This window comes from Lipotes vexillifer, unplaced genomic scaffold (assembly GCF_000442215.2).
Source record: "Lipotes vexillifer unplaced genomic scaffold, Lipotes_vexillifer_v1.1 scaffold1219, whole genome shotgun sequence".
In the NCBI taxonomy this organism is placed as follows: domain Eukaryota; kingdom Metazoa; phylum Chordata; class Mammalia; order Artiodactyla; family Lipotidae; genus Lipotes; species Lipotes vexillifer.
In genome coordinates this window covers 982,156-1,007,013 of record NW_006781590.1, presented here as the reverse complement: position 1 = coordinate 1,007,013, position 24,858 = coordinate 982,156, and the positions used below count along the sequence as shown (strand labels likewise).

General features: G+C 38.7%; 1 protein-coding gene across 1 annotated transcript in view; it reads right to left on the bottom strand.

Annotated features, from left to right (window-relative positions):
- ANK2 (ankyrin 2) overlaps positions 1–24,858 on the bottom strand; it is a 245,969-nt gene that overhangs the window by 97,872 nt on the left and 123,239 nt on the right. Inside the window, exons 15-20 of the mRNA XM_007454800.1 lie at positions 20,352–20,549; positions 17,052–17,150; positions 16,415–16,513; positions 12,118–12,315; positions 8,013–8,111; positions 7,542–7,640 (exon numbers count right to left, since the gene is read on the bottom strand). Coding sequence (XP_007454862.1) covers positions 7,542–7,640; positions 8,013–8,111; positions 12,118–12,315; positions 16,415–16,513; positions 17,052–17,150; positions 20,352–20,549 — 792 coding nt within the window. The remainder of the gene's footprint in view (positions 1–7,541; positions 7,641–8,012; positions 8,112–12,117; positions 12,316–16,414; positions 16,514–17,051; positions 17,151–20,351; positions 20,550–24,858) is intronic.

Sequence of the window (24,858 nt, the reverse complement as noted above, 5' to 3'; positions counted from 1 at the left end):
GAACATTGTGGTACATGTCTCTTTTTGAATTATGGTTTTCTCAGGATACATGCCCAGTAGTGGGATTGCTGGGTCATATGGTAGTTCTATTTGTAGATTTTTAAGGAACCTCCATACTGTTCTCCAAAGTGGCTGTACCAATTCACATTCCCACCAGCAGTGCAAGAGTGTTCCCTTTTCTCCACACCCTCTCCAGCATTTATTGTTTCTAGATTTTTTGATGATGGCAATTCTGACCGGTGTGAGATGATATCTCACTGTAGTTTTGATTTGCATTTCTCTAATGACTAATGATGTTGAGCGTTCTTTCATATGTTCGTTGGCAATCTGTATATCTTCTTTGGAGAAATGTCTATTTAGGTCTTCTGCCCATTTTTGGATTGGGTTGTTTATTTTTTTGTTATTGAGCTGCATGAGCTGCCTGTAAATTTTAGAGATTAATCCTTTGTCAGTTGATTCATTTGCAAATATTTTCTCCCATTCTGAGGGCTGTCTTTTGGTCTTGTTTATGGTTTCCTTTGCTGTGCAAAAGCTTTGAAGTTTCATTAGGTCCCATTTGTTTATTTTTGTTTTTATCTCCATTACTCTAGGAGATGGGTCAAGAAGGATCTTGCTGTGATTTATGTCATAGAGTGTTCTGCCTATGTTTTCCTCTAAGAGTTTGATAGTTTCTGGCCTTACATTTAGGTCTTTAATCCATTTTGAGCTTATTTTTGTGTATGGTGTTAGGGAGTGATCTAATCTCATACTTTTACATGTACCTGTCCAGTTTTCCCAGCACCACTTATTAAAGAGACTGTCTTTTCTCCACTGTATATTCTTGCCTCCTTTATCAAAGATAAGGTGACCATATGTGCGTGGGTTTATCTCTGGGCTTTCTATCCTGTTCCATTAATCTATGTTTCTGTTTTTGTGCCAGTACCATACTGTCTTGATTACTGTAGCTTTCTAGTATAGTCTGAAGTCAGAGAGCCTGATTCCTCCAGCTCCATTTTTTGTTCTCAAGATTGTTTTGGCCATTCGGGGTCTTTTGTGTTTCCATACAAATTGTGAAATTTTTTGTTCTAGTTCTGTGAAAAATGCCAGTGGTAGTTTGATAGGGATTGCATTGAATCTATAGATTGCTTTGGGTAGTAGAGTCATTTTCACAATGTTGATTCTTCCAATCCAAGAACATGGTATATCTCTCCATCTATTTGTATCATGTTTAATTTCTTTCATCAGTGTCTTATAATTTTCTGCATACAGGTCTTTTGTCTGCTTAGGTAGGTTTATTCCTAGATATATTATTCTCCTTTTTGCAGTGGTAAATGGGAGTGTTTTCTTAATTTCACTTTCAGATTTTTCAACATTAGTGTATAGTAATGCCAGAGATTTCTGTGCATTAAATTTGTATCCTGATACTTTACCAAATTCATTGATTAGCTCTAGTAGTTTTCTGGTGGCATCTTTAGGATCCTCTACGTATAGTATCATGTCACCTGCAAACAGTGACAGCTTTACTTCTTCTTTCCGACTTGGATTCCTTTTATTTCTTTTCCTTCTCTGATTGCTGTGGCTAAAACTTCCAAAACTATATTGAATAATAGTGGTGCGAGTGGGCAATCTGGTCTTGTTCCTGATCTTAGTGGAAATGATTTCTGTTTTTCACCATTGAGGACGATGTTGGCTGTGGGTTTGTCATACATGGCCTTTATTATGTTGAGAAAAGTTCCCTTTATGCCTACTTTCTGCAGGGTTTTTATCATAAATGGGTGTTGAATTTTGTCAAAAGCTTTCTCTGCATCTATTGAGATGATCATATGGTTTTTCTCCTTCAATTTGTTAATATGGTTAATCACATTGATAGATTTGCGTATATTGAAGAATCCTTGCATTCCTGGAATAAACCCCACTTGATCATGGTGTATGATCCTTTTAATGTGCTGTTGGATTCTGTTTGCTAGTATTTTGTTGAGGATTTTTGCATCTATGTTCATCAGTGATATTGGCCTGTAGTTTTCTTTCTTTGTGACATCCTTGTCTGGTTTTGGTATCAAGGTGATGGTGGCCTCGTAGAATGAGTTTGGGAGTGTTCCTCCCTCTGCTATATTTTGGAAGAGTTTGAGAAGGATAGGTGTTAGCTCTTCTCTAAATGTTTGATAGAATTCGCCTGTGAAGCCATCTGGTCCTGGGCTTTTGTTTGTTGGAAGATTTTTAATCACAGTTTCAATTTCAGTGTTTGTGATTGGTCTGTTCATATTTTCTATTTCTTCCTGATTCAGTCTTGGCAGTTTGTGCATTTCTAAGAATTTGTCCATTTCTTCCAGATTGTCCATTTTATTGGCATAGAGTTGCTTGTAGTAATCCCTCATGATTTTTTTTATTTCTGCAGTGTCAGTTGTTACTTCTCCTTTTTCATTTCTGATTCTATTGATTTGAGTCTTCTCCCTTTTTTTCTTGATGAGTCTGGCTAATGGTTTATCTATTTTGTTTATCTTCTCAAAGAACCAGCTTTTAGTTTTATTGATCTTTGCTATTGTTTCCTTCATTTCTTTTTCATTTATTTCTGATCTGATTTTTATGATTTCTTTCCTTCTGCTAACTCTGGGGTTTTTTTGTTCTTCTTTCTCTAATTGCTTGAGGTGCAAGGTTAGGTTGTTTATTCGAGATGTTTCCTGCTTCTTAAGGTGGGCTTGTATTGCTATAAACTTCCCTCTTAGAACTGCTTTTGCTGCATCCCATAGGTTTTGGGTCGTTGTATCTCCATTGTCATTTGTTTCTAGGTATTTTTTAATTTCCTCTTTGATTTCTTCAGTGATCACTTCGTTATTAAGTAGTGTATTGTTTAGCCTCCATGTGTTTGTATTTTTTACAGCTCTTTTCCTATAATTGATATCTAGTCTCATGGCGTTGTGGTCGGAAAAGATACTTGATACAATTTCAATTTTCTTAAATTTACCAAGGCTTGATTTGTGACCCAAGATATGATCTATCCTGGAGAATGTTCCATGAGCACTTGAGAAAAATGTGTATTCTGTTGTTTTTGGATGGAGTGTCCTATAAATATCAATTAAGTCCATCTTGTTTAATGTATCATTTAAAGCTTGTGTTTCCTTATTTATTTTCATTTTGGATGATCTGTCCATTGGTGAAAGTGGGGTGTTGAAGTCCCCTACTATGAATGTGTTACTGTCGATTTCCCCTTTTATGGCTGCTAGTTTTTGCCTTATGTATTGAGGTGCTCCTATGTTGGGTGCATAAATATTTACAATTGTTATATCTTCTTCTTGGATCGATCCCTTAATCATTATGTAGTGTCCTTCTTTGTCTCTTCTGATAGTCCTTATTTTAAAGTCTATTTTGTCTGATATGAGAATTGCTACTCCAGCTTTCTTTTGGTTTCCATTTGCATGGAATATCTTTTTCCATCCCCTTACTTTCAGTCTGTATGTGTCTCTAGGTCTGAAGTGGGTCTCTTGTAGACAGCATATATATGGGTCTTGTTTTTGTATCCATTCAGCCAATCTGTGTCTTTTGGTGGGAGCATTTAATCCATTTACATTTAAGGTAATTATCGATATGTATGTTCCTATTCCCATTTTCTTAATTGTTTTGGGTTTGTTATTGTAGGTCTTTTCCTTCTCTTGTGTTTCTTGCCTAGAGAAGTTCCTTTAGCATTTGTTGTAAAGCTGGTTTGGTGGTGCTGAACTCTCTCAGCTTTTGCTTGTCTGTAAAGGTTTTAATTTCTCCATCAAATCTGAATGAGATCCTTGCTGGGTAGAGTAATCTTGGTTGTAGGTTTTTCTCCTTCATCACTTTAAATATGTCCTGCCACTCCCTTCTGGCTTGTAGAGTTTCTGCTGAAAGATCAGCTGTTAATCTTATGGGGATTCCCTTGTGTGTTATTTGTTGTTTTTCTCTTGGTGCTTTTAATATGTTTTCTTTGCATTTAATTTTTGATAGTTTGATTAATGTGTCTTGGCATGTTTCTCCTTGGATTTATCCTGTATGGGACCCTCTGTGCTCTTCCTGGACTTGATTAACGATTTCCTTTCCCATATTAGGGAAGTTTTCAACTATAATCTCTTCAAATATTTTCTCAGTCCCTTTCTTTTTCTCTTCTTCTTCTGGAACCCCTATAATTCGAATGTTGGTGCGTTTAATGTTGTCCCAGAGGTCTCTGAGACTGTCCTCAGTTCTTTCCATTCTTTTTTCTTTATTCTGCTCTGCAGTAGTAGTTATTTCCACTATTTTATCTTCCAGGTCACTTATTCGTTCTTCTGCCTCAGTTATTCTATTAATCGCTTCTAGAGTATTTTAAATTTCATTTATTGTGTTGTTCATCATTGTTTGTTTGCTCTGTAGTTCTTCTAGGTCCTTGTTAAATGTTTCTTGCATTTTCTCTATTCTATTTCCAAGATGTTGGATCATCTTTACTATCATTATTCTGAACTCTTTTTCAGGTAGACTGCCTATTTCCTCTTCATTTGTTAGGTCTGGTGGGTTTTTATCTTCCTCCTTCATCTGCTGTGTGTTTTTCTGTCTTCTCATTTTGCTTATCTTACTGTGTTTGGGGTCTCCTTTTCATAGGCCGCAGGTTTGTAGTTTCCGTTATTTTTGGTGTCTGTCTACAGCGGCTAAGGTTGGTTCTGTGGGTTGTGTAGGCTTCCTGGTGGAAGGGACTAGTGCCTGTGTTGTGGTGGATGAGGCTGGATCTTGTCTTTCTGGTGGGCACATCCACGTCTGGTGGTGTGTTTTGGGGTGTCTGTGGCCTTATTATGATTTTAGGTAGCCTCTCTGCTAATGGATGGGGCTGTGTTCCTGTCTTGCTAGTTGTTTGGCATAGGGTGTCCAGCACTGTAGCTTGCTGGTTGTTGAGTGAAGCTGGGCGCTGGTGTTGAGATGGAGATCTCTGGGAGCTTTTCGCCGGTTGATATTATGTGGAGCTGGGAGGTCTCTTGTGGACCAGTGTCCTGAAGTTGGCTCTCCCACCTCACAGGCACAGCGCTGACTCCTGGCTGGAGCACCAAGAGCCTTTCATCCTCACGGCTCAGAATAAAAGGGAGACAAAATAGAAAGAAAGAAGGAGGATAAAATAAAATAAAATAAAATAAAGTAAGATTAAAAAAAATTAAGTTATTAAAATAAAAAATAATCATTATGAAAAAAATTTTAAAAAGAAAAAATGAACGGACGGACAGAATCCAAGGACAAATGGTGAAAGCAAAGCTATACAGACAAAATCTCACACAGAAGCATCTCAAAATCTCACACAAAAAGAGAAAAGGGGAAAAAATAATGTATCTTGCCCCCAAAGTCCACCTCCTCAGTTTGGGATGATTCGTTGTCTATTCAGGTATTCCACAGATGCAGGGTACATCAAGTTGATTGTGGGGATTTAATCCACAAGCAATCTGGGTTGTAGGTTTTTCCCTTTCATCACTTTAAATATGTCCTGCCAGGAGTTTCTGCTGAAAGATCAGCTGTTAACCTTACGGAGATTCCCTTGTATGTTATTTATTGCTTTTCCCTTGCTACTTTTAATAATTTTTCTTTGTATTTAATTTTTGATAGTTTGATTAATATGTGTCTTGGCATGTTTCTCCTTGAATTTATCCTGTATGGGACTCTCTGCACTTCCTGGACTTGACTATTTCCTCTCCCATGTTAGGGAAGTTTTCAACTATAATCTCTTCAAATATTTTCTCAGACCCTTTCTTTTTCTCTTCTTCTTCTGGGACCCCTATAATTGGAATGTTGGTGCGTTTAATGTTGTCCCAGAGGTCTCTAAGACTGTCCTCAGTTCTTTTCATTCTTTTTTCTTTATTCTGCTCTGCAGTAGTTATTTCCACTATTTTATCTTCCAGGTCACTTATCTGTTCTTCTGCCTCAGTTATTCTGCTACTGATCCCTTCTAGAGTATTCTTAATTTCATTTATTGTGTTGTTCATCATTGCTTGTTTGCTCTTTAGTTCTTCTAGGTCCTTGTTAAACGTTTCCTGTATTTTCTCCATTCTATTTCCAGGATTTTGGAACATCTTTACTATCATTATTCTGAACTCTTTTTCAGGTAGACTGCCTATTTCCTCTTCATTTGTTTGGTCTGGTGGGTTTTTACCTTGCTCCTTCATCTGCTGCATTTTTCTCTGTCTTCTGATTGATTTTGTTTAACTAACTGTGTTTGTGGTCTCCTTTTCACAGGCTGCCGGTTCATAGTTCCCGTTGTTTTTGGTGTCTGCCCCCAGTGGGTGAGGTTGGTTCAGTGGGTTGTGTAGGCTTCCTGGTGGAGGGGACTGGTGCCTGTGATCTGGTGGTGGGGCTGGATCTTGTCCTTCTGGTGGGCAGGGCCGTGTCTGGTGGAACACCTGTATATCTTTTTTTCTTTTCCTTTGTCCTTGTCTAGTTTCACTTGAAGTGCACCCCACTCTTCAGACCAGAGTTCCTAGTGTGAAGTGGCTGCGCCCAGCACCTCAGCTTGGCAGGCTGTGTGCCTGAGCGCTGTGCTCCACACAGGCAGCTCTCTCTTTCTCTCTCTCTCTCTCTCTCTCTCTCTGTCTCTCTCTTACTCTCACTCTCTTTCTCTCTTTTTCTGTGTCAGTTGTGTAGTCTGTCAGAGTCTTATCCCCCTGGGAAGCCTCACCGGCAGCTCTGCCCAGCCCTGGAGCCTTTTTATTCCCTTTGTGCTTATTCTATTTTTACTTGCTCATAGGGTACGGCATGCAGAGGCCTCGAACGCAGCGCTTCAGACCAGAGCTCCTTGTGGAAATCGGGACACCACGACAGCTCAACTCAAGATGGTGGCGGCTAATTAGTAGCATCTTGAATGATGACTTTGAAAACTCCTGAATGTGCTGACACTAACTTACTTGAGCCTATTCACACAGCTGCAGTTAGTGATTTCTGATACATAAACTTAAAAAAATGCAATTACATTACTTCTTTGGATCAAGAAAATTGGAACTGCAGGTTATATTACACATAGTAGCAGTAGTTATTTTACGCATTTCTCTACCTTGAAATAATTTGAATATACCGAAGTGTGGTTTTATGTTCCTATCATGCTTTGCAGGATAGGACCCTTCAGATGGCACTGGGAAAAACAGTCAGCTCTGCATTATGTTTGAAAACTTCCAAGCCAGGCCTTACACAGTATTGCCTCACTGAGCACAACCACGTGGTAGTCCAAATGTGACAGAATTTATTAAAAATGAAAGGCATGCAGTCCAGGCTGCCTGTCTGTATTTCCTCACCAGAGACTGAGGGCTAGGGGAGGGCCAAGGCCCTGAAACAATGTAAAGGAAATTGCCCAGAACATCAAGGTATTCTAGCCAGTATCTATCGTATCCTGTAGTAAATTGTTAAATTGATGTCGCCTACATGGCTGTCAAAGGTTATTAGAATGAAAAGTCCCAACAACTGTACAAAACTACATCACTTATTCAAAATCACTTAAGAAGAACTAAAAAGAAAATATGTTTGTAACTATGGTGAGCTACTGAAGTGTCCATATGGCCGAACCATTTGCTTATAGAAAATAAAAATGAGTACATGTATTTTACCTTGGTTTTTGCATTGACATTTGCTCCCTGCTTCAGAAGAAAGTTGACCATTTTCACGTTTCCATAGTGACAGGCCACAATTAGAGGAGTGTAACCAAGCTATAAATAATAATAAACAAATAAATTACTACTCTAGTAGTTAATACTCAAGGGGAGAGGGGGGCATGGAGGGAAGCAAGTACAGGAAGAAAAGTGCACGTCATCCTGACTAGCTGAAGTAATGAGGGAGAGAGAGTAAACCTATGTCTGCAAAGTTGGAATCTTTTTGTAAAGATTCCTAATATCTGCTATCCATTTGGACTTGCTTTCAGCAAAAATGGAGAACCATTATAGATTTGTGAGCAGGAGAGTCATAACTAATTCAGAATGGGCTTTGAGGAGGGGGAACTTGGACTTGTGGTGACCTGAATGGGGGCTACTGGGAATAATCCAAGTCAGAACCTGTCACCATATTACAGTGATTCGCTTTACCTTTGTGTGAGCATCCTGGTCAGCCCCATGCTTGGTGAGAATATCAGCAACATTCACTTTATCTTCCTGGGCTGCAAGGTGTAAGGATGTGAGTCCACTCTATAGAGAGAAGGGAAGCAAAGGGGTATAACTGAAGAAGAAAATACATTGTATCATCTATAATACTATGTCTTGAAAAATCCTAAAAAATTCACAGCCTCTCTCTACAAACTGCATTTTCTGATATCTAAGACAAACCCTCCAAGTTAATATGACTTTCCATCTAAGACATACTCTCTAAGTTACTCAACACTTTCTTCAAATTACATTTTCTACACCGTGTACTTATATTATGATGTGAGCCTTTAAAATAACTCAGCTAGTAAGCTTCCAAACAACATTTGTTTCAAACCCATCTGTGTCTCCTGTTGAATCAATTTATTTCCTTAAATAATGGACCAACCGGTTACTACTTCTACATTATAACCACAGCAATAATTTATATTTTCATCAATAAAACATCACATCAATGAAAAAGATGTCCAGAGTTACAGGAAATGAGTTCAGAATAATTTTCTCCAGCATCCAAAGATAGTATATTATTTTGGGGGTTCTGCTAAGTGCTAAATAGTGACCCCATCATTTATATATTGCCCCCCAAATTTGGCCAGTTTTATGTAAATGTCCTGGCACACATACATCAAGTAATTATTTTAATTATTTTAATTATTTGAACATGCAGTTAAAGTACAGTTAAGAATTAATAAAAGATGAAAGAATAGAGAAAGGAGGAGGGAAAAGTGGTTTATTCAGTCAATGCCACAGTCTGGCAGCGTCACTACATATGCAAGTATCTCCCACCAAGCAACATTGAAATTTAAAGAGTATCTTTAAAACCTAAGTCATTTGTATGTTTAACCAGTGTTAACCAGTGTTTTTTGAGTACCTTTCACATGCCAGGAAGTGTTCTAGGCACTCGAATATATCAGTGAATAAAAGCTGCTGCCCTTTTAGAGCTTATATTCCAGCTAACAGTATATTCATGCCGTATGTTTCTCTCCTGCTATATTGTTCAAATAGCTAGTATATTTATCCTCTTCCTGTACATCCTGCATCTGTATACTGAGGTATCTTACTTGTTCTCTGAGTTGGCACCCCCTCTCCCCCAATTCACATCCAATTAAAGTTGACCATCCCTCTTAACCATGGCTTTGCATGGCCTGCTTTACTTCTATAAACTGACAAGTTCTCTGACCTTTAAAAAATCGAAGTGATAATTTACAGAGAAAGAAAAAATTCTCCAACTAGAGAAAGGGCTTTATATTTAAGAGTCCAAGGCTTTTTGATTCGTAGAGTTCTGGCTGAGCTCAGCTTTTGTTTTTCGTTTTTTTTTTTTTGGCTGTGCCGTGCAGCTTGTGGGATCTTAGTTCTCCAACGAGGGATCGAACCCAGGCCCTTGGCAGTGAAAGCTCTGAGTCCTAACCACTGGACCACCAAGGAATTCTAGACCTCAACTTTGAGTTTCATAAACCATGAGGATGAGGTGGAATATGCACCCTTTTGCATTAAAATGTTATCACTTCTAAACAAATAGTATACAGTTCTAAAGTATAAATGGTATGAATATTAGGACAAAACAGAAGATTATTCATGTTGTTTTTCTCCATATTAAAATAGCAACATAAAAATATTTCTCCTTTGAGATCATCGGTCTTTTAAAAATGTTACTGAAGTGATCATCAAATATCTCAAAGGCATTTTTAATGGCCTTTCAAATATACGTGCTGTTTTCTACATGACTTTGCAGAATGGACTTTCTACAATATAAGATTGCAAACTAACAACCAGTATGAAAATCCTCTATAGTTTATTATGGTAAGCTTGCATACCTAAATCAAATTATGTAAACCTTCCTAATAAATTAAGAAAATAGAAGATGTTGAAGGAGTTCTTTTCAAAAAAAGTAATTTATTTCCTAAGATGTACCGGTGGACTCTACAGTCGGTTTTATTTTATTATTACATGGTGATTGGATAAGGAATGTAATATCATTTCTATATTACAGTTCTTACTGAGAAATAATCATTTAGAGAATATGAAATTACTGATTTTAGCTGGTCTTAAGTAGAAAAAGAATATATGTAATTTACAAAAATGGGAGAATTTATTATCGGCTTTGCTTATTACCTGAGATACTTTCACGGTTGCATTATCTTATAATTTATTTATTTTATATATAACTTATTTATTAATTATTATAATGTATAATTATAAATAATACCAACCAAAAGCCAGGGTTATATTTTTATATATTGTATTGTTATTCAGATATATCTTAACATATTTACTAACATTTTACTCTAGTAGCAAATATCAGTACATCATGCCTTTGTCTTTAAGACACCACCCAATGTTGAAATCATTGTTATAAAGATAACATAAATACTTCGTGATTCAAATTGAATATTTTTCTCCATTGCTGAGTGGAGAAAATATTCAAAAATACTCATTAAATATTTGCTGATTGACTGCTAAAATTCTCTCAAAGGAAGTAATATGTTTAGAAGAATACTATCAGGGAGAACATAGTGAACTGATTCCAGATATGTATCTACAATTTTTATGAATTAAAAATTAGAAGCACTGTGTGATCAGTTTCATGAAATGTCTAGAATTTCCATTCTACTCAAAATTTTGCCTGATTTGTTTATGGATTTCTTGCGTTTACTTTTTAATGAAGATTTGTTTTTAATGGATAATAAACACTTACATGACTCATTTGTATACTGATGTTAAATGAAATATTCTACTATTGGTTTCATGGTGAGACTATCCCCAGTGGGGTAAAAAACCACCTGAGAGGCATGATTTTAATGACCACAAGGAAATCCACGCCCCGGACTTTAATGACTGTCTGACACACTGAATTTCACCATAAGGCTTTATCATGTTCATTCTTGTTAAAATGCAAATATCTTTCGGAGGGCTAGCTGCGTAATTAGTCTCACCATGCTTTAAAAAAGGATCTCAGAGGCTTTTTGATAGAGAAGAGAGAAGTGCGTAAGGGCAAGAGATGTACTGGAACACTTCTGAGTGATAAAGACACAGAAGAGGGCTCTAGAGGCATTCAAGACAGCCTGTCTTTTCCACAGCTCTTTCTAAAGGACATAAGCTACACGACCCATTTACAAATGTTATTAAGACCAACTTACAACTGAGTCTCCAAAAGTACTAATTAATTCAACAGTGAGATGTGGAAAACATCTTATTTGTATATTCGTGGAAAATCCTAAGAAACTTAATCTTCAGTAAACCCACACCACGTGTTACAAAAAAGTATTAGGTTAGATAGATAAGATAGATAGGGGTATAGCTATATATGGAGAGAGACTGACATGTACTTGTAAAAATCTAAATATTTGAATAATCTCTTTTTCTGATATGTCCCTAACTATTACTCTATTAGAGCTAATATGCTGTCCACAAAGGCTATTCTCTGGAGAGGTGCTTTATCTGACCACCTCCACAACAACCAGCCAAGCTAGGCTCAACTGAAGCTGGCTCAGAAATCTTTATTTTACTGAGTTCCCTGCTCCCAACCAACAGGTGCCTCGGAAGCTCAGCCCAGCTGAAAATGACTTAGGTCATGGGCATAGACCAGCAGCTTAGAAGCAATTGCTTGGGCCGGAACCCAGATGAAACTGCCACCTCTCTCCCTCTCTGGAATTTGGAATTAGGACCAGCAGGTACCATGGCAATCTGGACTGACTGCTTGAATTGCAGCGATGCTGACTATTGGCAACTATAGGGTAGCCTCTTTGGTCACATACACAGAGACGCACAGCAAGCAGATCCACAGAGAGAGGCAAATGAAACTGACTTGTCGGGAAAAGTCAAGATACAAACATGCAGCCCTATAGGCAGAGTCTGTGAGCCTCACTCCTGCTTCCTTGTGATCTTCCGGTCCCTCATGAGGCTTGACTCCTTTGCTACACTTGAATTCTATGAGATATTCCTGTTTCTCTTTAAACCATGCCCCCTTTTTGTTCCAAATTATCTTAGATTGGTTTCTATTTACATTCATTCAGAAGACTCTTCACTACAGCAAGAGGCAAAACCGGAATACCTTGGTTGACATGTGGATATTTGCTCCCTTATCCAGAAGCAAGGTGACCATATCTGTGTGCCCCTCTTGCGAGGCCAGATGGAGTGGAGTGACTCCTTGCTTTGTCACAATGTTAGTCTCTGCTCCGTAGTTCAGGAGTGTGGAAGCTATCTGCATTTGATTCTTCTTGGCAGCAATATGTAAAGGAGTATAGCCATTCTAAAAAAGTAAAGATAAAACACATGTAATTTGTAAGCTTAGCAATTGCCGTGATATATGTCTGAAGGAAATAAGAATCTCTAATCAACAGAAAAGTTAAAAGTGCGTTTATAGTAAATCCAAATTCTTGCCCATCATAAGTTTCCATCCAACAACACCCAAATCTTTGCAACCCATGTCACAAGGCACCCCATTCTACTTACGTGTAAGACAGATATAGATACAAATGCCCCAAAGCTTAAAATCTCCCCCTCATAATGCTGCTCCTGAAGAGCAATAAGCCAGATTCCTCTTCTGTATGACCGTCCTTTAAATACCTGGTGATGGTTTTCATATCTCCCTTTAGTCTTCACTTTTCCAGGCTAAATTTCCCATTCCTTCAACTATTCCTGACAGAAGCCCCATTTCTAGAGCTCTCTCCATTAAGGATGACCTGCTCTGGACTGATTCTAGTTTGTCGATATAGCTCTTGAATTGTGCTGCCTGGAACTGAATACTACATTTCACACATGGTTTTAATAGAGGAGAATAAAATGGATTTCTATGGTCTTGTTATAACATTCCTACTAATGTGCTTCGGGTTGGGTTGTACTTTTTACTCACTCAACAGCTATTTAGTAGGTACCTAGCGTGTGCTGGTCAGTGTGCTAGGTGTGGGGATATAGAGGTGGATAAGACCTGATCCCTGTCTTTAAGGGGCTGCATTCTGGTGAAAAAGATATTAATAAAATAGGCTTCTATTAATCCTATTAGGTTAATTCATTAATCCTATTAGGTGGTCAGTTAAAATCCTGGACCCCCCCCTTCATCTCTACAAACTGCTCAAAAGTAGCAATAAGACGCTACTAGTTTTACGTGGGAGTTTGTGGAGAGGACCAGAGGAACTCATACTTCGTTTACAACAGCCAAACTTTAAACCCCATACTTAGTTAAAAGAACAAACAAACAAACAAAACCCTGGAAAAAGTGTAAGTCTGGAACCTGTATTGTTTCCTTTTTCTTTATCAAGTCAGGCAGAATTTTCCATGAAAAATGCGTGATAGAAATGAAAAACAGTGGCTTTGCCGCTGACTGTGGCATGCTGAAGGGAAAGACTTCATATTGATCAAGGGCTTCTTGTGAAACTCTAAGAAGAATTTTAGATCATGGGATTTCCTGAAGTCTAACTGCAAAGGGTACCAAAAAAATACAAGGGAGTTTTGAGAATTTAAATGCCCTTATGTGTTGTCATGAAACCTTGATCTTCAAACGTCCCTACATTATCTATCTACTCTGTCTTCCTTTCTCCAAGCCAAAATAAGCATCTTTCAGTTCAGATGAATGATATTTCCCTCTAAGCTGCTCAAGAAATGCAGCAGCTCTTCTTGGAAGTCCTTTCATAGGTCTTTGATGTTCCACGTCCTCTAGAACATTGCACTTGGACCGTGGGCTCTACTGAATAAAAAGGCACATAGATTTTTGTGGAACCGATAAGTTTAAACACTTTTTTGGCTACGGTGGGCTTTCTTCATCCCCAACTCCCCCTATTTCTGCAGCACAGGTTTTACCAAGGCTAAGCAAAGAATCAGTAAACCTACCAAGTTTAGGTAAAGTCAGAGACCTACGTGGAGGACAGGGAGGTTTTAACATAACAGCATAAGAGATCATCAAAGAGAGTGTCAAATGTTTAGTAATATAAGAGGTCTGACTGACCAGCAGATACTCAACCTGCAAGTCTGAAGAACCCTCCTGACTCCACGTAGAGTCAAAGTTTCTGGAACCAAATAACAATAACAACAACAAAACCCAATGAAGACTAAGAAAAGATTCCGGATCTTGGTAGAAAGAAGCAAAGAGGTTCTAGGGTCCAAGGGACCACGTGTGTTGAGAGGTGGGGTGGGGAACTGTAGTGAATAGAGTGTCAAAAGTGGAGTGAGGGGTGGGGTCCAACCAACTGGCAGCCTCTCGGAGCGGCCTCCGAGCTACAGGACTCATGCTGATTGACAGGCGAAGTCAGATGAGTGGAAGACACTAGAGGAGACTCCTGAAGTCCCCCTGCTGTGGACCCTGGAGTAGAGGATGCTCTCCCTAGTGTTCTGGACTTTGTTCACGTGTGCCAAAGAATAAGGACCACACTCTATAGAGGCTGGAGATCACGGGTACATTTGTCTCTTTAGAAGAACCATACACGTTATTTTATGTTAGGTCTTCTCTCCCTGGTACATTGAGAGCCCACTGTGGGAGGACAACACGTGTTTTATAGTTTTACTACAATCCCTTCTTTATACATATGTGTTGTATTGGGTGTTGATAAAGTCATATCTTTGTTCAAAATGGTCAGCCTAGAAAGTTAATGAAAATATACTGGCATGTTAAATGAGCATATTTTTTTTTTTATTCCATTGGAATAGTCGCTCAGTCTTCATTCTTCCTTCAAATTTATCGAGAACCCACATAATACTGAATGAGACACCTCAGAGATATGCAAACAAGAATATAACATAATTAATGTCCTCAAGTAGTTTATAATCTAGTAGGAAGAAAGACATAAAACAAATGCACGATTGATGAGATTACAGAGAAAGGGTTATAAAGAAATAAGAACGGTATGTGCAATAAAAAAATTTGTCCTGCTCTTTTGACAGTTTAAATATTTTATTATAAGCCGTATATGTGTAGCAATAAAATATGTATATGTGTGTATATATACATACATATATAGATCTATATATAGGTATGGGTAAAAAGTTATTCAAATATAACAGCTTATTATATATAATTTGTTTATATACAAAATATACTTTAACATAGAGTATTCCATTTTATTATATATGTATAATGTGTATAATGTAAATAGACATGTGAGCATATATGTACATAGTTATATAATAGAAGTGGAATAATTCTCCTCTCCTGCTTTGGGATGCAGTAGACCTAGTGGTTAAGAGTGCCGCCTCTAAAGTCAGATTGTCTGAGGTCAAATCCTAGCTCTGTCAATTATTAGTCATGTGACTTTGGACATACAAAGTAACCTACTTAAATCTCACTTCCTCATCTATAAAATAGAAATCATTATACTACGAATCTCATGGGATTATTATGAGATTAAATGAGATATTGCATGTAAAATGCTAGGCACAGTGTTTGGCATGTGAGTGGTAATAGTTGTTGCTTTATTATGTCATCTAATATAGCATGAATATTTTCCCACCACAAGAAATAGTTTTCTTTTTAAATAAACTATGACATCTTCTCAATATATATTTACTGAATGAATAAATGAAAGATACAGTGATGACTTTATCTGTTATATGACATTTATGTATATTTTCAGTGTAATAAAGAGGCAGCTCAAATGGTGGGAAACACTCTGTCCAAAGGTTCAAGTCTTAGTTGGAGCTATTTTATGAGTTGGTGCTACACATACCCCCAAAATGCATTCCTAGCCTAGGAACTTGGAAGGATGTATGCTATAGTTAACACGAATGAAACATGTAAAAAACAAAGAGTCTTTCATATAGAGCACAGTGAAAAATTTGAAGTCAGAAGGAATGAGTGAATAAAAGGGTAGGTGTATCACGACATTCTGTTTATACGAGAGAAGGGAAAACCTGAACTGCCTTTCTTAACGTTTAATTTCTCAAAACTCATACTTGTGTGTCTAAAACACTGAGTGTTGGCTATCATCTTTATTGTTCCTGGGCACATCCCCTTAGTATTTGCTGACTTGTAAAAAATCTTAAAAGGCTTTGGGCTTCCCTGGTGGCGCAGTGGTTGAGAGTCCGCCTGCGGATGCAGGGGACGCGGGTTCATGCCCCGGTCCGGGACAATCCCACATGCTGCGGAGCGGCTGGGCCCGTGATCCATTGCCGCTGAGCCTGCGCGTCTGGAGCCTGTGCTCCGCAATGGGAGAGGCCACAACAGTGAGAGACAATCTTAAAAGGCTTTGTGGAAGCAAACTATCGGGAAAAAAAAAAAAAAAAAAAGGACAATACCAAAAGCTACTATTGCCAGGACTGGTTGCAGTTATATCAGCACCATGTGCTTAAAAAACAACTCCCATGTCTGGTCAGATTAGAGTCACACCCTACAGTCTGTAAATCCTTTCTGTGGTCCTCACCTTGGCAGTGGCATGAGGGGAAGCACCCTTCTCCAGTAACAGCAGCGCCACCTTCTGGTTGTCATAATGAGCAGCAACATGGAGCGGGGTAAGGCCATTCTGTAATGGGTGTGTTGAAGTTTCAGTATTAATAAATTAGCATTAGCTGCCCTGAAGCTGCCAGGATGCAAGGAAACTGGTATCGATTAAGTCCATGTTAATTAATTAATATAGTCAATAGGAAAAAATAAAAATAAATACCTCATGATTTTCTTATTAGAAACGTAACTAAAACTGAAAATGATACGTTGAGCTTTCAGTTAGCACAGGGCATCTTGATTCCACCATAATTAAAAGTCTAAAATGCCATGTAAGGATTATTACGTTAACATTCCAAGGATTCTTCTTAACATAGAGAAGTTCTGGGCCCTGTTGTGACAGGAACACACATTTGAGGCACAGCTCTTTTAAACACCTTCTGAATCAGCGTATATGTGGGCAGGTCATGGACACCGCCATCATATCTATTTGGTATAGTTTCATCCGTTACATTCATATTCCTTTAAGAAGAGCGAGCAAAATATCTTGAAATGCAGATCTCCCAAGCTTCCAACTTGACCGAGTTATATAACAAACATATATGCTCGAAAACTTTTACCTTCCCTGCAGAATCTGCAGCAGCACGGCGTTGTAAGAGAAGTTTTGCCACATCCAGGCTTCCATACTTGGCTGCTACGTGCAAGGGTGTGAAACCCTTCTGAAAATGTAAAGAACAAAAGTAAAATGTAGCAGTTTTCTTTGTGACGGCTAACAAAAACTTTTTTTTTACTGGTTAACATATTAAGCAAACTTATGTTGATTCTCCATTTGGGAAAAATACTGGGAGTGTTAAATGTTAGCCATAAACAAGGACTAGGACAAAGAATAAAGTTTAACAAGCAAGAGTTTGGCTTGACAGACTGAACAAAAGAAATTTTATTTTGAGGGCTTAGAGACTGAAATTTGACGTTCTAGGCTTGGAATTTATGTGTCAGTAAAATGGCTCTGATTTGTGAGTGAAAAAAGCAAACAAACCCTGTCTTTTTCTTGCCTCTAAAATTAATAGGATTGAGACAGTAGTACCTCCTGTCCAGGATTTCTCATTTTTCCTATCCTTTTTATAATACCTGAATTCCAAATTTCTTTATTTAAGGTTTAGGGTATTTCAGCAGCTATGATTAAAAAAAAATTATTTGTGATTCAGTTGATTGCATTTTCTGCAGAAATAGCAAGATAAAATGGTGGACAGAACAAAAACAGTTCACCGTTTAAAAAGCACCTCTCGTCCTGACTTTCATCCCTTGTCTCAAAAGACCCACACTTTATATGAGACCAATTCCTTTCGGAAAATACACTCTACTTCTGGCAGGATGTTGAGCTGATTAACATCAAACTTTTAAACTGCTGCTCTCCTACACATGTTAACATGTACAGATTCAATGTCTTGTGTGCCTAACCAATGTCACTCTCTGTAATTAGCAGTGTGTTACAAATACAGCTAGGTCCCTGGACTCAGATCTCAAGGATGGCACAGTTCCTACACCATGATCTCAAATCCGTCCTCTTGGCCAGACAGTCTAATCACATGTTCTTCTGGCACTATATTGGGAGTGGGAGAATTCTAAAGCTGACCCGGGCTTGCAAAACACACACAGCAAACATGCCTGGGTTAAGTGGTCTAAGATAGGGCTTATCCTCCAGACCATTTAAGCCTTCATCAGAATACAGAATATCCCTCAAGAAGCAATACCGCTTTTTCACAGCGTCACTACACAAATTATTTTTAGCTAAGATGATATTTTTCTTTTTGCTCTTTTTTGAACATTAGATACTAAGAAGTCCTTGAAGGCGAGTAAATCTTCTGCTTTTTCCAAGTGTGGGGCAAATATAGGAAGTCCATTTAAGCCAACATTTGTTGTTAATGCTCTCTTCCCTCTAACTCAATCCACACAATGACCGGAGTGACACTCAGGATGAAGTCGAGTTCCCTGAGACAAGCCATGTGGTAAGAAAGAAAAAGTAAACTCCTTATCCTTAAAGTCTTGCTGGAATAGCGGTCCAGCCCCTTTATAAATTTGGAAACTATTTTTAGACAAAACTACATAGAATCTTTACTGTAGAATCACAAAATAGAGGTCGGGAAGCATCTCTCGAATCACAGTCTTCCTTTTTCCCCTATGTTAATCTCATCAGGATTTCATTTACCCTCGATATATCAACACTTAAACAGCTTTACTGATGATGAGTCAACTACCCTTCAGAACCCCAGTCAGTTCCACTGTGGAACTGTTTTGTTTAATAGTTTCTTCCATTTAACTGTCCTAATTTACTATTGTTTCAGATATATTTTTAATTCTAAAAATCTTCGGAAGACAAGGGATTATGTTTTATTCTCTATTTCTGTACTTTATATATCTAAATTTCATTTATTTATCACCTCCATCTGATGAGACAATCACCCAGTCTCTCTTGGGTTATTATTACTATTACTATTATTATTATTATTATTATTACACAGTTGCCCCTTGAACACAGGTTTGAACTGTGAAGGTCCATTTATATGTGGATTTTTTTCAATAGGAAATACTACAGTACTACACAGTCTGCAGTTAGTTGAATCCACGGATGTGGAACCATGGATATGAGGAACCCAAGATACAGAAGAACTGAGGGTATGAGGACAGACTATAAGTTATATGAGGATTTTCAACTGTGTGAAGGGTGGGCGCCCCTAACCCTCTCATTGTTTAAGGATCAACTCCATGTTTGTTGTTTAGTTTATGATTTTTTTAAAAAAAGATTTTAAAAATCCTTTCAACCCTTCCGATTTCAGCATTTGAATGATTACAGCCACAGGCAACCAGGTAAGCAGCCAGCAGGCTGCTCCTACCTCTAAGAGGGCAGATGCCACCAGAGTACTTCAGTTCGTACTTGCAAACTCCCTTCTCCCCCAGATGCAGTATCTGTGCCTGTTCCTTAGTAATCTGAATCGCTGTTGTATTTGTGGGAATTATTTTGCCCTGTGAATAATTCACTTGTTGTCGGCTGTAATCTGTCTCATTCTTCTTCTCTTCTGTACTAGTCCAATTCCTTTCGCTCCAATTAGCTGTGTTCGTGTTTTATTCTACGTCATATCCAAAGAGGCGATCGCAAATATAATGTATCAAGTGGAGATAAAATGACTCTGCCCTAGTTCAAAACTTTGAACATAAGTAAAATTCTTTGTTAGATGACAACTAATACAACTAATAAAGTGTGACTCTCCAGCCCAGTTCTGTTTAGACACTGTGTAGCTGGTAAAGTGTAGGGAGCAGAAAGGGCGTAATAGCTGACACCAGGGATGGAAAAATGCAAGATTATGTGAAGTGAACTTCTCAACTCAACAAATACGGTATTGCCAATCTAATGCAATATTATCTTCCTCAGTAGTATACTAGCTCAGTGTATTTGGGAATTGTATTTTTTTCTATAATATATTCATGGGAATATATTACAGATTTTTATCATGGGAAGTAAAGAGAAAATAACACTTGCTTTATGGAAATCATCTTAATTAAAGTTCTAGAGGGAATTCCCTTGTGGTCCAGTGGTTAGGACTCCGTGCTTCCACTGTAGGGGGCCCGGGTTCGATCTCTGGTCAGGGAACTAAGATCCCACAAGCCACACAGCGTGGCCAAATCATAATAATAATAATAAAGTTCTAGAAACAACACCAGCATTAATTAGAAGAAGAGAATCCAGCCCTCCTTTTGAAGATATTATATGCAATCTCACAATCCCCCTTGGTCATTTAGAAAATGAATCTAAAATATTCAAAGAGGAAGAAAAAGTTGGAGGCCTACAGGAGATCTACCCCTCTTGACACTCTATGATTTGGGATTGCTCCTGGTCCGTGCCAGCATGAAACCATTCCTCTTACCTTGGTAGCTAAGGAGTGGGCGGCTCCTGCTTCCAGGAGGACTGATGCCACGTCTACCTGGCCTTCCCTGGCAGAGATGTGCAGTGGTGTGTACCCATTTGTAGTGGCCGCATCTGGATGAGCCATATGTTGCAGAAGCAGCTGAACAATTTCTGTCTTACCCAGGCGAGAGGCAATATGCAATGGCGTCTGTTCCTCCTACAACTCAGATCAAGTAAAAAGTTAGTGCCAGGACAGACCAGACTTCACTAGTAATACATTTCACTCAGATGTTTCATGATGTCTTCTTGGAATCTCCAGGAACCCCTACCCAAAAGGCAATTACTGCTACTCTGGCTACAATTTATATCTTGTTATAGAATGACCTGTTTGGTCACAAAATCTTCCTTAAATATTTTTAAAAGTAGATATTTCCATGACTTTGGTCACTGTTTCCTGGGCATGCCAAAATGTTTCTCAACTCATTAAGGCCTCAGCCTTCACTTATGTTTAAATAGAAACCAGCTCATCGTTCTGAATAAGAAAGAAATCTAGTCCAGAAGTCCTAAGACCTAGATTCTCATCCAAAAGCTTTCACTAAGAGACAGTATTTATTCTGGGAACTGTATCAAGAGGAAAAAAAAAAAGAGGGATGCTGGGAAAACTTTGTTCTTACTCCACTCAGCAAGCCAAGGATACAAATGCTGGTTATTTTCTTCAAGGAGAGACTGTGGATAAAGAAGATGTTGCAATCTGATTTAAAAAGATGTTGTTCCAGGAAACATTGCAGATGGGTCTGGGACTTACATCCAGGGCTTCAGAGATGAAATGGAAGCCTGACGAGGAGCAAATGGGGTTAAGTATTTGCCAAGTGCTTCTCATTTAAAAACAGGGAGAGGAGGGCTTCCCTGGCGGCGCAGTGGTTGAGAGTCCGCCTGCCGATGCAGGGGACACGGGTTCGTGACCCGGTCCGGGAAGATCCCACAGGCCGAGGAGCGGCTGGGCCCGTGAGCCATGGCCGCTGAGCCTGCACGTCTGCAGCCTGTGCTCCCCAACGGGAGAGGCCACAACAGTGAGAGGCCCGCGTACCGCAAAAAATAAATAAATAAATAAAAAATAAATAAACAAAAACAGGGAGAGGAGACAGCTGGTATCAGGGACAGGAAGGACACATTGGAGAAGGCTTAAGAAATCACCTGACTCTAATGTGTGGTCAGGAAAATGTTTTCAGTGCTAAGAAAACGAGGCCAAACCATTGTCTTGATAAAAGAAAATTGTGTGTAACCTTAGTGATGAAAAGAGGTATATCTCTATAATCTGTCCAAGGGCATGTCATAACAAAGGTGAGAAAGGAAGAGCTGGGCCAACTTCCAGGGCTAAGAATGAATGGAGAAGGTAGAATAGAATAGGGAGAACTGTTCAGATAAATGCACTTTATCTTAAAGTTATAAGGAAAAAAATATTAAGTGGAAGGTACAGGAAGAGATGAAATAGCACTGTATGCATTTCAGGGTGGTAAGAACTAAATAATAAACAGTAATAATACAATTATTTTAGCAACAGAATTGGAATTTTAGAAAAATTTGCACCTTATAAACTTCTTTCAAGTATGATGCATACCTGACAAGTCCTATACTTAGACCTGAAAGGAAGACGTAACATATATTATTCAACCATTTTCCAGTGAAAAGAGATTAAGAGGAATTAAATGAGTTTTCTAGGACTGTCCCAGGTTACGCAGCTATGAAAACAGAACTTGAATTCAGGCATTGGATTCTAAAGACATTTCTTTGTCTATTCATTCCACAGAAAGAGATACAATATGATGGCCTCTAAGAAAACTAACAGGACAAGAGGTCTCTCAATAGGAAGGGAGACAGACAACATTTGAAAGATACAACTTTCTCTGAAATACAGAGGAGAAAAGAGAGGAATGGAGAGAATTAAAAGTTACAAAAATAAATAGACAGCAAAACACAATCAAAGACCAAAGAACTTGAGGATAGCTATCGTGAACATCTGTTGTTTCTGGGTTTCCTGCTTGGACTTCTGCCCAGAATTTGATTGAGGTGGGTATTACAAGTGACACACTCTAACATGTGTTTTCAGTGAGTGAGGGGGAGCGTTAGGGCAATGGTGACCCCTTAATCCATAGCTGAGAAGCGGCAGTCCTTGACTGGTGGTGGCCAAGTAACTGGTTAAATTATCGATCAGTGTCTCTTGGTTCTCAGAGCATTAAGGTACTTGTTTTAAAAAAAAAAAGAAAAGAAAAGAAAAGAAAGTTAAGAAATAAGCTGTTTTGCCCATTTTCTTCAACTTTTGGTATGCTCCTATCTGAAAGTGGAAAAGGGAAGAACCTACCAATTTGATAAGAAAGTCTCTCCACCTGTAATCAGAGATTATAAGACCTTGGAGGTTTGGGTAATTGTTTCCCTGTAGAATTGCAAAAGTTGAATTTGCCACCCCAAGCTAAAGCTAATTTAATCCAAGGCAAAGAATTGGGAAATCACAGAAGATAATATTCATGGGAAGAGCTAAAGAAAAAAATGTGGGCAGCTTGATCCTCTAGGCCTCTTCCAGATATAAGGGGCAATAATTCTCTCACCATAAAGCATCACTGACAGTGATACAGCCTGATCCAGGAAGACGTGAGCTCTGCCTTACCATCACTGCTAGTTTCCAAAATTAGGGAAACTTGCTGAGCCCCAACTCCTTTTACCAAAAGACAGAAACAGCAAAGGCTGGGACAGGGTTCAAATGTTTGATAAAATTTCTCCCATAAGTTACTAGCTAACAGGATTCCCAGGAACCATATATACCAGCAGTTAACTAAAGTTTTAAGTGAGTTAAGTTTCAAGTGAGTTTAAGACTAGGGGCCCTATGATTGCTCAATCCCTAAAGCAAATGCCAGGCCCCTGTATTGTGCCAACAGAATACGGGCACCTAAAGCAAGAGAACACCCAAAAGGGCAGGTCCCAGCGGCCCTCTCAGATATGTCCATGGAAGACATTGGACAAGAAAGGACCCTCCTGAGGGCAGGGCCCTGGGGACAAGCACATTGGCTGACTCAGGAACTTATGCCACTGCAGCCCCAGCTTTCCAGTCTGTGCAGCAAAATATGGCTTATGCTCTTGACTGGTGAATATGCTGCTTGCACTTTTAACTGAGAGATATTATTGTGATGATATGACTGTTCTTTCATTTTATATTGGGAGTAGGCATAAATATGACTTAGCCTCAAGATTATATAACCATGAGGTATTATTTCTACACCTGATAGAGAAGAACACAGACTACCCAGAGATCTTGACCTTGGAGATCAGTGTAGTACTGGGTATAATTTTAACTATCTCCCCTTTGGAAGAGAGTGAATTGTAGAGCAATGGTATTTGGTTAAGAGATGGAGCTTTCAGAAGTGCATGCATGTGCGAATTTGACTACAAACTACTAAGCAGTTTTATTTTATATTAAGAGGGATTCATGAGAAACCCTTTTATTATTAAGTATGGATTACAAAATATTTACCAGGAACACTACCACAATTTCTGGTAAAATTAATGAAGTTCATGATATTCAGAGCGCATTGACGGACCATACATTTTTTTTTTAACAGCTGAACTGCCAGGTAAACTTAAAAGGAAATGAGACTAGGCAGAGCTCAGAGGATTTTTAGGGCAGTGAAAATACTCTATATGATACTATAGGGATGGATACATGTTATTATACATTTGTCCAAACCCATAGAATGTACAACACCTAGCGTGAACCCTAACGTAAACTAGGTGCTTGGGGGAATAATGATGTATCAATGTAGGTTCGTCATTCACAACCAATGTACCACTCTGGTGGGGAATGCTCATAACTGGGAAGACTATGGGGTCAGGGGGCCTATGGGAAGCCTCTGCACCTTCCTCTCAATTGTGCTGTGGAACTAAAACTGCTTTTAAAAAATAGTCTTTAAGGGGGTGGGGAAGGGAAACAAGAAAAATGCCAAGGCAGGGAAGAAGAGAGTTTGAGTAACAAAAGCACTTAATATATAAGAGCATAAAATGCCAACGATGAGTACCAAAGAACACAAATTACACTACTTGTACAATGGATAGGAAGGCAGGAAAAAATTCAAACTACTAGAGTAATGAAGGCTGCCCACGTATCACTGGATTCTGCATGAAGGTCTGTGGAAAAAAATGCTATAATATTCATAGAGTCTGAGAATGTTAAGAAGTCTGGAAAGGAGTTTCAAGGTTTCTAAGTCCAACCCTTATCTTTTATTTTTTTATTTTAATTAATTAATTATTATTATTATTATTATTTTTGCGGTACACGGGCCTCTAACTGTTGTGGCCTCTCCCGCTGCGGAGCAACAGGCTCCGGACACGCAGGCTCAGCGGCCAATGCTCACGACCCAGCCGCTCCCGCGGCATGTGGGATCTTCCCGGACCGGGGCACAAACCCGTGTCCCCTGCATCGGCAGGCGGACTCTCAACCACTGCGCCACCAGGGAAGCCCTAACCCTTATATTTTAATA